Source organism: Panthera uncia (assembly GCF_023721935.1).
Source record: "Panthera uncia isolate 11264 chromosome A1 unlocalized genomic scaffold, Puncia_PCG_1.0 HiC_scaffold_16, whole genome shotgun sequence".
Classification (NCBI taxonomy): Eukaryota; Metazoa; Chordata; class Mammalia; order Carnivora; family Felidae; genus Panthera; species Panthera uncia.
Window position 1 is genome coordinate 70,834,477 of NW_026057576.1, and position 16,090 is coordinate 70,850,566.

The 16,090-nt window shown below is 40.7% G+C and overlaps 1 protein-coding gene across 2 annotated transcripts in view; it reads left to right on the forward strand.

The window, feature by feature from the left end:
* Positions 1 to 13,964, forward strand: part of BIVM (basic, immunoglobulin-like variable motif containing) — a 78,182-nt gene extending 64,218 nt beyond the window's left edge. For both annotated transcript variants that reach the window (XM_049647193.1, XM_049647194.1), the window contains 7 exons: positions 1,179 to 1,426; positions 4,439 to 4,558; positions 4,726 to 4,939; positions 5,702 to 5,846; positions 10,052 to 10,252; positions 11,363 to 11,447; positions 13,156 to 13,964. In XM_049647193.1, coding sequence (XP_049503150.1) covers positions 1,179 to 1,426; positions 4,439 to 4,558; positions 4,726 to 4,939; positions 5,702 to 5,846; positions 10,052 to 10,252; positions 11,363 to 11,447; positions 13,156 to 13,746 — 1,604 coding nt within the window. In that variant the 3' untranslated portion in view covers positions 13,747 to 13,964. The remainder of the gene's footprint in view (positions 1 to 1,178; positions 1,427 to 4,438; positions 4,559 to 4,725; positions 4,940 to 5,701; positions 5,847 to 10,051; positions 10,253 to 11,362; positions 11,448 to 13,155) is intronic.
* Positions 13,965 to 16,090: the final 2,126 nt, after the last annotated feature.

Here is a 16,090-nt window from a genome sequence, read left to right on the forward strand (position 1 = left end):
AATGGAGCATGATGTTTGGAAACCAAGGTCTGGACACTGAGTGTGCTCACCATTACTGGGGTGTCGTTGCTTCAGGCCCTGTCAGGGACAAAGCCAGGAAATATATTTATGTATACACACACAAACGTGCACACACCCATCTATATTTATTTCTCTACAAATAAGTATGAATTACACATGTACAAATCTGTAAGTTCATACTGGTATCTGCAGTCCAATCCAGTATTACAGATTTCATATTAGCTTCCACCTTTGTTCTAATTTCTTTTCCAAACTGAAAAACCTGACTCCTGTTGTCCTTAATACATTAACTAATTGCTTGTTCTCTCTCGGTTTGTAACCATCTGATCCCATTGGTGTCCTCCTTGGTCCTGGCTGTCTTCTTGGCTCCAGTCCCCACTCTGGGATCTCCAGCCCACTCTGTCCTGATTGCATCCTGAAATCCAGCCTCCTCCACCTGAAGGGAAGGAAGGGAATCAATTTTTTTCACAGAAAAGAAAAGACACAAGATAGGAGGGAAGGCAAGTGTAAGAGAAGAGCTATTTCCCCTGAGTACTTATCCAGGATTCTTTCCGCTAAGTCACAGCTTCATTCTTTGCTATGTTCTAGTGAAGTAGCCTGAAAACATATTTAACAACCTACATGATTGTTTACATCTCTGATTATTCCCTTTTGTGAACTTTAAAACAATATTAGTTAACTTAGCATATTTGCATAAAGCTTATATGCAAATCTTTGAAAGCTTGGTTCCTAACTTCAAAGGCAGTGCCAGTTTACCTAAAGGAAAAGGCTTATTGTGAAGTTATAGATATTTATTATTAAATATGTTTAATAGTAATATGTTATTACATGTTTTCTATTAAATTCAAATCTTTTTAGAGTAAAACATTTTTTTATAAAATTTTTTTGCTTATTTATTTATTTTGAGAGAGAGAGAGATAGCATGAGTAGGGGAGGGGCAGAGAGACAGGGAGAGAGAGAATCCCAAGCGGGGCTTGAATTCAAACTGTGAGATCATGATCTGAGCCGAAATCAAGAGTTGGACACTTAACCAACTGAACCACCCAGGTGTCCCACCGTGAAACATTTTTAAGGATACTTTGGATAGCTCTTGATGATTTCAGGATAGTTTTAATGTTTCACTTATAAATAAAGTGATCTTGTTCATTTTGGTCCAGGAAGTTTCATTGAGGTCCAGAGTGTACCTAGTAGTGATGAACTTCAAGCTGAGTCACATGAAACTTCCAGACCTCCCTCTGAACAAGATGAAGAGGAACCAGTAGGAACTGAGAAGGAAGAAGCCGCTGGTAACTCCGAGGGCCCCCTAAGACACAACTCTGGAAGTGAGGCCTTGGATATTGAGCCACGTGACGAAGCTGAAAAAGATGCAGACAGTTCACTCAATGAATGGCAAGATATTAATTTGGTAATAATATGACATAATATGACATTTCTTATTGCTAAGAAAGAGCCAAGTTAAACAGCTTTTGAGCTTTAAGGAGTTACTGGATGAACATTTATTAGCTATTTGCATGCTTTTTTTTTTTTTTCTTAAATAACAAACTTATTTTTTCATAGTTCTGGGGATTGGGAAGTCTAAGATCAAGGTGCAGCCTATTGTTTCCTGGTGAGAGCTCTTTTTCTGGCTTGTAGATGGCTGCCTTCTTGCCATGTCCTCACATGGTGCAGGTGGAGTGGGGTGCGGGAGGGGGCTGGTAGAGGAGGGGAGGAAGAGGGTAGGGAGAGAGGGAAGGAGATATCTTTTTTTCTAAGGCTACAGTCCTATCAGATTAGGGCTCCACCTTTATAACCTCATTTAACCTTAATTATCTCCTGAAGATACTATCTCCAGATGCAGTCACATCTGGGGTTAGGGCTTTAACATGTGAAATTTGGGGGAACACAATTCAGTCTACAGCAAGAACCACATACAGTAGCACCTAAAAGCATAAAATACTGTGTGTGCAGCTTATAACATATGTGAAAGATAACGTTCAAAACTGCAAACACTAATGATAGAAATCAGGGAAGACCTAAATACATGTAGTTTTGGATGGGAAGACTCAATATCATTAAGATTCCAGTTCTCCCCAAACTGATCCATAGATCAATGGAATTCCAGTAAAACCCAACAGAAATTTTTGTTGGATATTAACAAGCTGATTCTAAAATTTATGCGCAAAAGCAACGAAGCTAGAGTACTCAAAACAATTTTGAAAAAGAAAAAAAATTGGAGGACTTATACTACTTGATATCAGGATTTACTATAAAGCTACAGTAATCAGGACAGTATTCGCTAAAGGGTAGATACATAGACCAGTAGAACAAAATAGAGTCCAGCAACAGAACCAAGCAACAATAATCAAGACAGTTTACTCTTGGCATAAAGGTAGACACATAGATCAACAGAACTTAATAGAAAGTACAGAAATAGATCTGTGCGTGTATGGACAACAGATTTTCAACAATGCTACAAAGGCAGTTGGATGGAGAAAGGATAGTCTTTTCAGTGGTGCTAGAAAAATAAAAGAGCTTTGGTGCCTTGAATGATATACCAAAATCAACTAAAACATCACAAATTTTGAGGCAATGTGAAGTTGAGTCTTCTGACTTTGTTTTTTCAAAGTTGCTTCACTGTAATAAATCCTATGCATTTCCACATAAATTTTAGAATTAGCTTCTCAGTTTTGATGAGATTGCGTTGAATACACAGATCGATTTAGGGAGAATTAGCATCTTAGCAACACTGTATCTTCTGATCAGTGAACACAGGATATATCTTGATTCACTTAGATCTTTTGCAGTTTTCTCAGCAGTGTTTTACAGTTTTCCTTGTATAACTCTTACATATCCTTTGTCAGATTCATCTCCAAGTATTTCATATTTTTGATGTTATAGAAATTGATTTTAGTTTTTACAGTTTATAGCTTTTAGTGTATTCACAGTTATGTAATCATCACAGTTTTAGAACCTGTGCATCACCCCAAAAAGAAGCCTTGTACTGATTAGCAGTCATACCCCATGTCTTCCCTCAGCCCCTGGGAACCACTCATCAGTGGTCCACTCATCGACTTTCTGTCTCTGTGGATTTGTCTTTTCTGGAAATTCCAGACAAATGGGAGCATACAACTTGTGCCTTTTGTTTCTGGCTCCATTCATTTAGCAGAATGTTTTCAAGGTCCATCCATGTTGTAGCATGTGTTAGTACTTCTTTTTTTTTTTAATTAAAAAAATTTTTTTTTAAGTTTATTTATTTATTTTGGGAGAGAGAGAGAGCATGCACATGCACGAGTGAGCTGGGAGCAGCAGAGACTGAGAGAGAGAGAGAGAGGGAGAGAGAGAGAGAATGAATCCCAAGCAGGCTCTGCATTGTCAGTGCAGAGCTGGATGCAGGGCTCTAACTCACAAACCGAGAGATCAGGACCTGAGCTGAAATCAAGAGTTGGACGTTTAACTGGCTGAGCCACCCAGGTGCCCCAGGACTTTATTTCTTTTTATTGCCAAATAGTATTCCACTGTATGGATACATACCACATTTTATTCGTTCATCATTTGGTGGACATTTGGGTTGTTTATACTTTTTTGGCTATTATGAAAAATGTTGTTATAAACTTCCATGTATAGGTTTTTGTGAGGATGTATGTCTTCATTTCTCTTTGGTCCACACCTAGGGAATAGAATTGCTGGGTCACAGGGTAACTGTGTTTAATCTTTTGAGGACCCATCAGACTTTTAATTCAATTTGTTTAAACTCAAAAACCCAAAACTCAACAGTTTACCCATTTCTCCCCCTCCCCAACCTCCCCAGCAACCACCAATTTATTCTCTGTATCTACAACCTATTAAAATCTTTTTAATTAAAAAAATTTTTTTAGATTCCACCTGTAAGAAAGATCATGTGGTAATTGTCTTTCTCTAATTTATTTTACTAGCATAATGCCCTCAAGGTCCATCCATGTTGTCACAAAAGGCAAGATTTCATTGTTTTTTTATGGCTGAGTAGTATTTTCATTGTATGCATGTATAACACAGTTTGCTTTCTTTCTTTTTTAAAAAGATTTTGCTTTTAAGTAATCTCTACACTCAACTTGGGGCTTGAACTCACAACCCTAAGATCAAGAATCCCATGCTCTATTGGCTGAGCCAGCCAGGCCCCCCTATACCACAGTTTCTTTACGCGCAGTTTCTATTTGCATACATCTTGTTCTTGCTGATGGCTCCTCTTTTGTGTAGGTTGCTGTCTGGGATGGTCTCCACTTCCGTGTGATTTAGTGAGGGAACTCTAAAGAAATTAGACTTACTCAGAAATCCAAGTGGAAAACTTCATAAGGAAGAGAGCTTATTTGGTAATTTACTCAGACTAAATGCAAGCTTTTTGTAAGACATGAGTTTAATTGGACTATTAATATAATTATCTACAGATGAAATTATTTTATAGGAGGAACTGGAAACTCTGGAGAGCAACCTGTTAGAACAACAGAATTCACTGAAAGCACAAAAACAGCAGCAAGAACGGATTGCTGCTACTGTGACAGGGCAGATGTTCCTGGAAAGCCAGGTAGGTGTACCAGCTCAAGCCTCCTTTAATGGTACATAGCGCTGCTTGTACTGAATCGGATTCCCCAAGGGAATGCAGTAAGTGAAATGTTTACACACTGCTCCCATTTCTGGTCACGGCCAGGTCCTGCATTCCACAGGGGTGATTGTGTGTCTGTAACTCCTCAGGAACTTCTTCGCCTGTTTGGGATTCCCTACATTGAGGCTCCCATGGAAGCAGAGGCTCAGTGCGCCATCCTGGATTTGACTGATCAAACTTCTGGAACAATCACTGATGACAGTGATATTTGGCTGTTTGGAGCACGGCATGTCTATAAAAACTTTTTTAGTAAAAACAAGTTTGTAGAATATTACCAGTATGTGGACTTTCACAACCAACTTGGTAAGACTTCAGAGTATGATTACTTTGAATTTGTATTATGAATTTTTTCCTGTCCAAAGAACTAATTTGATGTATTAATGGAAATGGTTGGTCTATACAAGTTTTCATGTAAGTGATCTTTTGCTTATATAGAGGAATAGGATTTTTAAATTAGAATTAAGAATTAAAACCCTAGTAATGTTTAGGCATGTTCTGCATTTTTAATTCCCTGACCTGCTTAGACTTTGACTGGTTACCTGAGGTCTCCAGAGTAAACCAAAGGTGGTAGAGATGGGGAGGCAGGGGGGGGTCACTCCTGCTGGAGTCGTGAGCTTCTTGGCCCTCTGTTGGCTTTTCTGGCAGTGATTCTTCCTTTTCCCATTTATTTAACAAATATATATCAATTCCTCTATGCCAGGTATTGTCCTTGGCAGTGGGGAAACAGCGGAGAATGAAAGTCTGGTAGGAGAAACAGATGATAAGTGTAAACCATAATTCGACATAAGTACCATATAGAAAAATAAAGCTGTAAAAGAGGAGAGGGTGACTTATAGGCACAGGAAGTGTGCGTGCTGTCGTATACAGAGTTGTGCTAAGGAAAGACTACTAATAGGTAGCTTTTGGGCTAGGACCTAAAAAAAAGAGGTAGTGAGTGTTGTACATACCTTAGGGATGAGCGTGTCTGACAAAGGCCCTAGAGAGTGCAAAGGCCCTGAGGCAGAGGCTTGCTTGGTGTGTTCTAGTAAAAATGTTAAAAATATAAAATGATTTTTACTTTTATAGGATTAGACCGGAATAAATTAATAAATTTGGCCTATTTGCTTGGAAGTGATTATACAGAAGGAATACCAACTGTAGGTTGTGTTACAGCCATGGAAATTCTCAATGAATTCCCTGGACATGGCCTGGAACCTCTCCTAAAATTCTCGTAAGTTCTTTGTTAATTTCTTTAATTCAGATGTTTATGTAAATACCCAGTGTAACAAACAGAACTATTATTTACATCATGAACTGTTACAAATCACTGTTCATTGGGAAAACAGAAGGAGGAATAGATTGGCTTACTAAACTTGTTTTCCCTTTTCTATAGTTCAATGAAATCAGAGACAATGTTTTTAGAGACACCAGGCTTATCCTAGTTCAGGGGTACATAGCCAGGCTTATGGGATTTCATAGGCAAGTAGAAATTTCTGTTTCATTCATTCAGATATTTATTTAGTAGGGACTGTGTGTCAGACAGCCTGCAAGACTGGGGTAGGAGTGATAACTAAGTCTCCACTGCGCTCTCACGGAGCCCCATGCTCTTGGGGAAGAAGAGAAACAAACATGTACCTGTACTTGTATGTGTCAGGTGTTCTGAACAGTCAGGCAGAGAAGGCATGGAAATAGGATGCTGAGAACTTTGTATTGGGCCCTGCTGTCCTTCTTGCTGAGTGTACTCAGGTGCGTCCCCTGGTGGGGCTGCCTTCCAGCCAGAGCCCAAGTTGTGTTGTCCTTCGGGTACTGAGATGGTAGTTAGGACGATGTCTGTGAAAGTCCTTCTTTCTTTCAGGTTAGTCATTGATCGCATTTAAAAAAAAATGGAATGTAAGTCATATACCATAAATTTCACAGTTCAGTGGCTTGTAGTTTATTTGTGACGTTGTGATGACATTTTCTAACCACCACCTTGTCATGAGATACTGTTTGGTAGTAGTTGACTTAATGATTCTTTAGAGTTCTTTCCAGATGTGCCTCCTGTGTCTGAAAAATGCTCAGATGTTCTTCTCTAAAGGATCAGTGATTAAAATTAAAACTTAAATACAGAAATGGTTTTAATATTCGCTGTACTCCAGCTGTAGCATACATATCAATGTATGTATTTTATGCTTTCTTTATTTCTGTCTTCATAATTTGCATATTATTGAGGAAATAATATACTGGAAGTCACTTACTAGGTAGCTTGTAGGTCATGGTATATCAGTAACTTGAAAAACTGCAAATAACTTTATTATACAAATAATAGAAAGATTATGACATGAATTAAAGCAATGGTTACAGTTAATATTTTGATTTATATAATTTTAGACTTTTCTATGCACAGTATACTCTATTCATTGTATACAAACATACATACATGTGTACTCATATAAGTGTGTATTATTTCTTTTTATAAGAATGGGATGATTTCATCTACTTTTTACAATGTATAGGTTATTATCAGGGTCTTTTTAAAATTTTTAGTTTTTAGTTTTTTTAATAAACATTTTTTCGGAGAGAGAGAGAGCACGAGCAGGGGAGAGGGGCAGAGGGAGAGAGAGAATCTTAAGCAGGCTTCATGCCCAGTGCAGAACCTGATGCGGGTCTCAATTTCACGACCGTGAGATCATTACCTGAGCGGAAATCAAGACTTGGACGTTTAACTGATTGAGCCACATGGGTGCCCCAAGTATCAGTTTTTAATGACTCTGTGGTAGTCTTGATGTATCATGATTAATTAATTTAATCAGAAGCTGGTTGTTATTTTTATTTTTTTTAAGTCTAAACAAACATGATTTGAGTGTCTTTATAGACATATATTTGGGTTCTTACCTAATTATTTTAGGATAAGTAAAAATGGTATTTGGGTTTTCAATTTGATATCCCAATTTTTTTTTGTTGGTGAAAATTTGAATTTCTGATACAGTGAATGCCTATTTATGCCAGTTTTTCTCTCTCAGTAAATTTTGCTTGTTTGTTGTCAGTTGAATGGTGTACATTTTCAGAGTCCACTTTAGCCGTTTCTGGTTTGCTTGTCTAGCTGGTCGATGGCAGAGAGGAGCAGCCTTCGCTGTGCCTGGCTGGGCAGCGTTCAGGCCAATGTGGAGTTAAAGAGCAGGAAGAGAAGCTGAAGAGCAGTAAAATTGAGGACGTTGCCTTGCTTTCATTTCTGCGTTCCCTTTCTCCCAAGCGGGCCCTGGCCAGTCACCCTCCACCCCTGTAAGGTGGAGCTGCTCTGGGCTCGCCTGCCGAGTTCAGCCCAGCTGTGCGTGGTTTGGCCAACCACGAAAGAGGGGCTCTAATTTTGAATTGGCTACCAACATTTAAACTGGGGGATATTTCACAGAACATTTTGGATGCTTGGGGGAAAATGAGGTCTGAAAACACTGGGCCCAAAGAGCCCCGAAAGAGCAGGGCCAGAGAACAGCAGTCCACCCCGCTGACCTGGCCCGGGCCCAGACCCTTCAGTCTTACCACAGTCGCTTCCGCCTGCAGGGCTGATTGGCCGACTCTCTTGCATCTTTATGTGAGTGCCTGGCCCTCTTGCTTTCAGAGGGGTGATTGTTTCTTGTGAGGAGTGCTCAGCGTGTTGTGCTGCTCCTCCTAGCGGACAATCCGAATTACTTATCTCAAAGGTGAAAATTCAAAAGAGTGGGGAAGAATTACAGGTATTCCCTTAGTGCACTCTTGGAAACGGTATTCTTTTTTCCTTTTTCCTTTTGGCCCTGCAACGAAGACTGCAGTTAGTCTTTTGTAACACTAGATGGCGCTCCTGCATCGGTGAGGTGGGGCTGGCTGAGAGCAGACCTGAGTTAGTTTCTGATACTAGTAAGCATGTTAAGCAGTGGAACATGAGATAGAGGTTTTGTTTTTTTTAAGTTCCATTGAATGTATAGATTGGTGAGGGTTATCTTTATGTTTTTATTTTAACTTTATGCCATTCGTGTTTCCTAATTGTATAAATTTTTTCTGGTTATCTCTTGCTATATTATGAAATACGTTAAACCTCAGCGGCTTCAGACAGCAGCAGCCATTGATTTTGCCCATGAATCTGCAGTTTGGTGAGGCTGTGTGGACGTGTCTTGTTGGGTTCCATGTGTGTCGGGGGCCGCTCCGCTGGGCTAGAGGATCCACTGGAGTTGGAGCCACAGATCTGGCCAGTGGTGCTGACTGTCAGCCGGGAGCCCAGCCAGAATGGTGGACCCTGTCCGTCTGGACCTCCTCACTAGCGGGCGCTTCCTCACAGCATGTCGGCTGCTTCCGAGGCAGATATTCTCAGGGCCGGGATGTGGAAACTGCAGCCCCTGAAGACCTGGCCCAGCATCACTTCCTTGGTCACAGAGCCCACCCGGCTCGAGGGAAGGGATGCCAAGCCACTTCTGGATGGCAGGAGAGTCACGGAACGTGTGGCTGTCTTGAACTTGCCATGGTAATTTATGGTCACGATGGAAAAACTGAGGAAGGAATAAAACATGAAGAAGAAAATGAACAGCTCTGTCCTTGCTTAGAACATTGCCTATGGGGCGCCTGGGTGGCGCAGTCGGTTAAGCGTCCGACTTCAGCCAGGTCATGATCTCGCGGTCCGTGAGTTCGAGCCCCGCGTCAGGCTCTGGGCTGATGGCTCGGAGCCTGGAGCCTGTTTCTGATTCTGTGTCTCCCTCTCTCTCTGCCCCTCCCCCGTTCATGCTCTGTCTCTCTCTGTCCCAAAAATAAATAAAAAACGTTGGAAAAAAAAAAATTAAAAAAAAAAAAAAGAACATTGCCTAGCCCACAGTAAAATAATAGTTGTTACTGTTTTTCTTATTTTAAATTGGCTTGCTTATGTTTTCTCTTTCTCACATATATGCATTTTCCCCAAAATTGATGTTATACTTTATATAGAGTCATGTTCTGCATTTTTAAAAATTTAACATGTTCTTGGCATTTTTACATATTCTTAAATATTCTTGGGTCTGTTACTATAGTTGGTTTGAGGTAAATGATACAGTTGACTTCATTTTACTGCAAGAAAGAGACCCAGAGAAGCTGTGGGCTCTGGAGGGAGATCCTCAGGTTCTGACCCTCCCAGTCCCAGCTGTGAAATCTTGAGCAGGTAGTGACTTCTGCTGGCGTTCAGCTCTTCATCTGTGATGTGAGGACAGTGGTCGGACTGTGGTCGTGTGATATATGGCGTGTAGAAGAGCTAACACGGTGCCAGGCACGGTAGGCTTTCAGTCAGTGTTTGCCATCGTTACATGTTGTGGTGAAGAACATTAAAAATGATGAAGTTGTTCTCTGTGGGTCATAGGATTTGTTCTGGAGTCGGGACTTGACGTTGCGTCTTCTATCTAAGTATAGGCCTGTATCTGCAGCGTTTCCACTATAATGTCGTGGTCTGTCTCCTTTGCCTTCCAGAGAGTGGTGGCATGAAGCTCAAAAAAGTAAGAAGATAAGACCTGACCCTTATGACACCAAAGTGAAAAAAAAATTACGGAAGCTGCAACTCACACCTGGCTTTCCCAACCCAGCTGTGGCAGACGCTTACCTCAAACCTGTGGTAGATGACTCCAGGGGGTCATTTCTGTGGGGGAAGCCAGATCTCGACAAAATTAGAGAATATCCTTTTACTTCTTAAAACATAAAGGAACGCTGAGCCAAGTATGTGTTTCCGTTTGCAACTGAGGGAACATGCACTAGGATCCGCTTTTTCTTAACATTCTGTCTATCTAAGATGCTCCTTTTTCTCTCTCCTTAGGATTTTTCCTTTTCCTTTTTTTTTTTTTTTTTGTGGTAAAATACACTGTACAGAATTTATCATCTTAACATTTTAAGTGTACCCATCAGTGCCGTTAAATACATTCACATTGTTGTGCACCAATCCCCACCATCTACCCCCATATTGTTTTCATCCGGAAAGAACCGAAACCCTGTCCCCATTACACAGTAACTCCCCTTCTGCCTCCACTCAGCTCTTGGTGACCACAGTCGGCTGTCTCTGTGATTTTGACTAAGGACCTCCTTGACTAAGGAATCCTACAGTATTGGTCTTTTTGTGTCTGACTTATGTCACTTAGCGTAATGTCTTCAAAGTTCATCCATGTTGTAGCACGTGTCAGAGTTTCCTTCCTTTTAAGGCTGAATAACACTCTGTTGTGTGGATGCCCCACATTTTGCTTATCTGTCCATCTATAGGTGGCTACTTGCGTTGCTTCTGTGTTTTAGCTATCATGAATAATCTCTTTAGCGTTAAACAAGGTCTTTCCTGAAATAAGTAGTGATAAGCATTCATAGATACTACCACAAACTAAGTATTAATTCATTCTGAAAGAATAGAAAAGATTAGTAGTTTTGTTTTTTATTATTATTTATATGTTCCTTTCTGCATATTTAATGATTTGGATAGGTGTTTAAATGTTTAACAGTATTAGTCTAACTACAATATTTTTCTCTCAAAGACGTATGTATGATATCTGAAACTTGTTTTTAATCTAGGTTAACTGTTTTCCATAGTAACGAGTCTTTGATGTCCTAAAATGAGAATTGGATATGTCTTATCTTAGAGGACACTGAAGTCATTGTCATTCTTTTCTCTACCACTTTATTCCTTATAAATATGAAAATCTCTAAGATCTGGGGAATGGAATTAGGGTGAGTTCTTTGGACCTTTTTATTTATCACTTGTTTAAATATATTTAAAAAACACGTAGAAGCCTTAACTGCCTGCATATTTTGTCAGCGTTATTTTGGCTGGAACAGGACAAAGACAGATGAGTCTCTGTTTCCAGTATTAAAGCAACTGAACGCCCAGCAGGTAATCATGGCAGCTCTTTTCCTAAATTCAGGGTGAGGAGTGAACTTAGGAAGGCTGTGAGTGGCAGCTGTTAAAGATGAGTTACTCTTTTATCTTAGGGCATATGACATCCATTTTAAAATTATTATGCTTTAGATAGGAGAACAGAGGAAAACAGAAAAAGAAAACTGCACTTTGTCTTAATTTTTGAATTTCACTCTTAGGGCTGGACTTTGGTGTCTTTGCATTATTCATTCTGACTTTGAAAAAAACAGTCTAATAATGTATCACACACTGAGGTGTTTATGGTTGAATATTTTACTTTTTCAGAGCTATTTTCATTTCTAAAAAGTCGGGGAAGTGTCCAGTCCAAAGCAATCCTGATCATTAAATTCTCAAGTACTAATGCTCCTTAATTCTATATGTGAATCATCATCATTATGGCATGTTGGCAGGAGAGATTTTTGAGGAGAAACGAGGCCTTTGTATGTCCCTCAGTTCTCCCTAGTTGGTAAATAATTGTGTCTTGCTCATCTGGGAGTATGTTCCTACCCGTACAGAAAACTGTTCCTACCCCAGGAACAACCTCCAAAATATTTCTACTGAATGGTTTACCTGTACGTATGGGACCATATCCTGTAAGATACTTATATTTAAATCTATTGTCATCAAGCTCGGTTAGTTTTGAAAAAAAAAAAAAAAAAAAACACAACATAAAACTGACATGCTTTTCCAGAAAGAGTCTCCTGTTGCTTATTTGAGGGCTCTCTCTAATACAGACGTTGTATGCCAACAGACTCGGAAAGCTTCTTGGCTTAGTGACTGATTACTCCTTAATTTCAGATATATTTTACTATAATATGTTTTTTCCCTTACCTTGTAGAAGTTAGTATAAATTTATTTCCCCTAAATTAGAGAGTGAAAAAAATGCATTAAAATTATCCATTATTTACTTTCTCTGACACAGATGTTAACATTTAAGTCTATTTTCTTTTATTCCCACCCCCCACCCCCATTCCTACATAGATTTATTGTCACACATAAGTGCAGTCTGATAGATCTGACTCCCCCCATACTTAATAACAGAGGACTATTTTCTGTATTGCGTAGGTTTCATAATTTCAAGTGACCAGATTGCATTTCATCGAAGAGATTTCACTTACTGGTTGAGTTTACTTAGCAGGCCCTCCATTTTCAGGTTTTCCTAAATAATGGTGTGATGAACATTAGGCATATAACTTTTCCCGAATGCAACTGTCCTCCTAGAAGAGGGGTTGCTAACCAAAACACATGCCTGTTTCCTACGACTCCCAATATGCTGTGAGGTTGTCTCCTCAGTGTATCGCATGAGGATGATGAGTTCAAAAGAGAGGAAGAGTGAAATTTGGAAACAGACCCGTGACACTGTGTTGCTCCTGGAGGAGGTGGTCTTTTTGGCTACTGAGAAATATTTCAGTCTCATTACGTGCCTTGGAAGGGGGTTCTTATTTGAGCTGTGTATGGGGGACTTGGGGGTGACAGAGGTGGTACAAGTACTGCTTTAAGTATGCTCTAGAAAAATAAAACCTATCTCCAGCAAATCACGTAGGAGAGATTTGGCTTTTGAGAGAGAATGAATTCATATTCTCTGAAACAGCCCTCCGAAGCTGGTGATCAAGGTGGAACTCTTTGATTTGCTTTAGAAAGTTTACCTCCTTGGCTGATTTTTTATTTCATTTCATTTTTTTAGACACAGCTCCGAATTGATTCTTTCTTTAGATTAGCTCAACAGGAGAGACGAGATGCTAAGGGTATTAGGAGCCAGAGACTTAACAGAGCTGTGACATGTATGCTGAGAAAAGAAAGAGAAGAAGAGGCCAGTGAAATAGAAGCTGTGTCTGTTGCCATGGAGAAAGACTGTGAGTTCCCGGATACGGCACAAGGAAAAACCCAGAAGAGAAGCATGATAAATAAACGGAAAGAGTCATCAAACCTGAAAAGAAAGAAGCTTTCAGATCCTAAGCAAGTGAATAAATGTGGTGGGTTTCTGGGGGGCACCTGCCTCTCGCCGTCATCCGGGGCGTCTTCTGGGGAGGATGCTGAGTGTGTATCTTCGGTGAACCTGCAAAGGGGGAAAGCAGCCGAGGAGCCCCCCATCAGCTGTCCGGCTTTGCCAAGAGCAGGGCGCCCTGCTCCTGTCCGCGACGAAGACTCGACCAGCAGCAGCTCTAGTGATGATGACCGAGCAGGGACAGCATCAGTGCTGGTGACTGCCAGATCTGTGTTTGGGAAGAAAAAGGGCAAACTGAGAGGTACCAGAGGGAGAAAGAGGAAAAGCTAATTTAAACCAGTGTGTTCTCCGCCATCGGGTACAACTTAACATCTCATAATGAATTTGTTGTGATGAAATAGTACAATTAAAAGTATTTGCACAATTTTTTTATTGTGTGGTTTGTAAAACTACGGATGCAGAGCTTGACAGTTACTTGTTTTCTGATATGTTTTTCTAGTGTTTTCCACGTCATTGAGTGTTTCCTTGTATTCATAGTCTTTGTTCATGTTTCTATTATCATACGGTGTCTGATGCTTTCTGACAGCATTGACAGAAAGGAAGGGATTTCTGTTGGTCAGTGGTCAGTGTCTATATGCATTCCCCCTGACTTTCCGACCCAGATGAGAAGAAAGATCTCCTTATTTCTTATTCCATAACAGTGGCAGTTGCCCACAACTACGTGAAGTCCTGTTTTCTGCACCTTCCCCTTTTTCCTCAGCGGCCATGTAAGAGGATAGCAGGAGGGAACCTCACTTTGCTGCCACATCCTTTGAAAAGTATGTTTGCTGTGGTTCTAGCAAAATAATGAGGAAGCTGGAATGGGGTGCGTGATTCCCCTGTGTTAACTGTATACGGGAGCCTCTGTACCGTAATGTTTCTCTTTTAAGATAATTTGGTTGTCACAAGCCGACTTGTGTGTAAGTGGCTGTGGAGGCTCAGGACTGCGCCTGAACCGGTGTAGGTGGGTGACTTCAGGGGTGGCTTCCAGAGGTCGATTACTGTTGATAGAGACATTGCTCTAGAGTGCCCTGGCCACGGTTACTTTAGTGTTGCTCCTGCTGAGACCTCTCCCAACAGCGGCTCTCAAAGTTCTGATTGCTTGTGGTGAAGAGCAGGCTGAGCTTGGGTTCTTTGGCCCTCAGAGGTACTGTCTACCCAAGTCTGTGTCTTTTCTGACATCTTTGGTCTTTCCATCTTGACTGATTTTCTTCCCTCTGCCTTCAAATAATCGACATCATCACCAATGAATGCTAAATACAGATACCTTTCAACAACTGTTGACTGCTTTTTTTTTTTAGGCTTTTGTTTATTTTCACCTTTTAGCCCAATTTCTCAAATAGTTGATCTGCAGCTGCTGCTTTTCCTTGCTTATTACTTACTCTTTCCCAAATTGAAATATCTTGTCTGCTTCTACCAGTCTTCTCTAGCAGCTTTCTTCTGGAGTCAACCATGGCTTCCACGTAAATATACTCAGATCTGTTTTTAATGCTTCTTTTCTCTGGAGGCATTTGAAGCAGAACACTTTTTTGGGGATGAGATGGGAGGACATTAACTTTTTCATATCCTCATTTCTCAAAGCTACCTAATAATTGGGAGTTTTCTGCATATGTGTTTGTAGATAGTACTTTTGTTAAAATTGAATTTTGTTGTCTTTAATAGATAATTTACATTTGTTTTGCCCTACAATAGCTGGGGTGAAGGCTGAGCTCCTGTAGCAAAGAGATGTTCATATGCAGTGGCCTAGATAAGCTGGATAATTCTTCATCTCCCAGTCAACAGGCTGACCAGTCTGAGCCAGTTGGGCAGCTGTCCACCATGAGGTCATTCAGGGTCCCAGGATCAGCCATCCCCTAGGCTGCTGTCTAATGTGAAGGTCTAGGTCCCTGCTACATCTGCTTCTAGCCACTCTTTGGTTGGGAAGTTAACCTCTTGCCCTAAACATCTTACTGAGCAAAGGCCTTGAGTGGAGAGTCAGTACTGAGTGTGGGGTTTATTTCTCTGTGCTTCCTAGGATCTTGGGTTCCCAATTCCTGGCCACCTTGCCGGCCCCAAACACTGTTCTTTGTCTCCTGGGTTCTGTGACATCTCCTGAAATTCCACTGGCATCCCTCCCTGTTGTCTTCCCTTTGCCCTCTCGGCCTCTTTACCCCAATAGTCAACAAAAGCCTGGAATTCTTGGTTGCCTTGACAACTCTCTGATGACCTTTCGTGTGTGTGTGTGTGTGTGTGTGTGTGTGTGTGTGTGTGTGTGTGTATAATTTGCTTTTCTAGTTCTCAGAAGCAAAGGTAGGCTATAAGCTACTTACAGTTGGAGGCAGAAGTATCCATGTACTTTTCAGACAGTTCAGTGTAACTGAAGTGATCATTGTTAGCATGTCACTTTAAATGATCGATTTAGGGATTCTGCCTCTTAAGAAATCCAGCACTGAGGTCTCGTGATCTTTTAAACAACCCCTTGAAAAAGGCAGGTTCTGTTTAAAAAAAAATTTTTTTTTTAATGTTTCTTTATTTTTGAGAGAGAGACCGAACGTGAGCGGGGGAGGAACAGAGAGAGAGGGAGACACAGAATCCGAAGCAGGCTCCAGGCTGTGAGTTGTCAACACAGAGCCGGACGCGGGGCTTGAGCTCATGT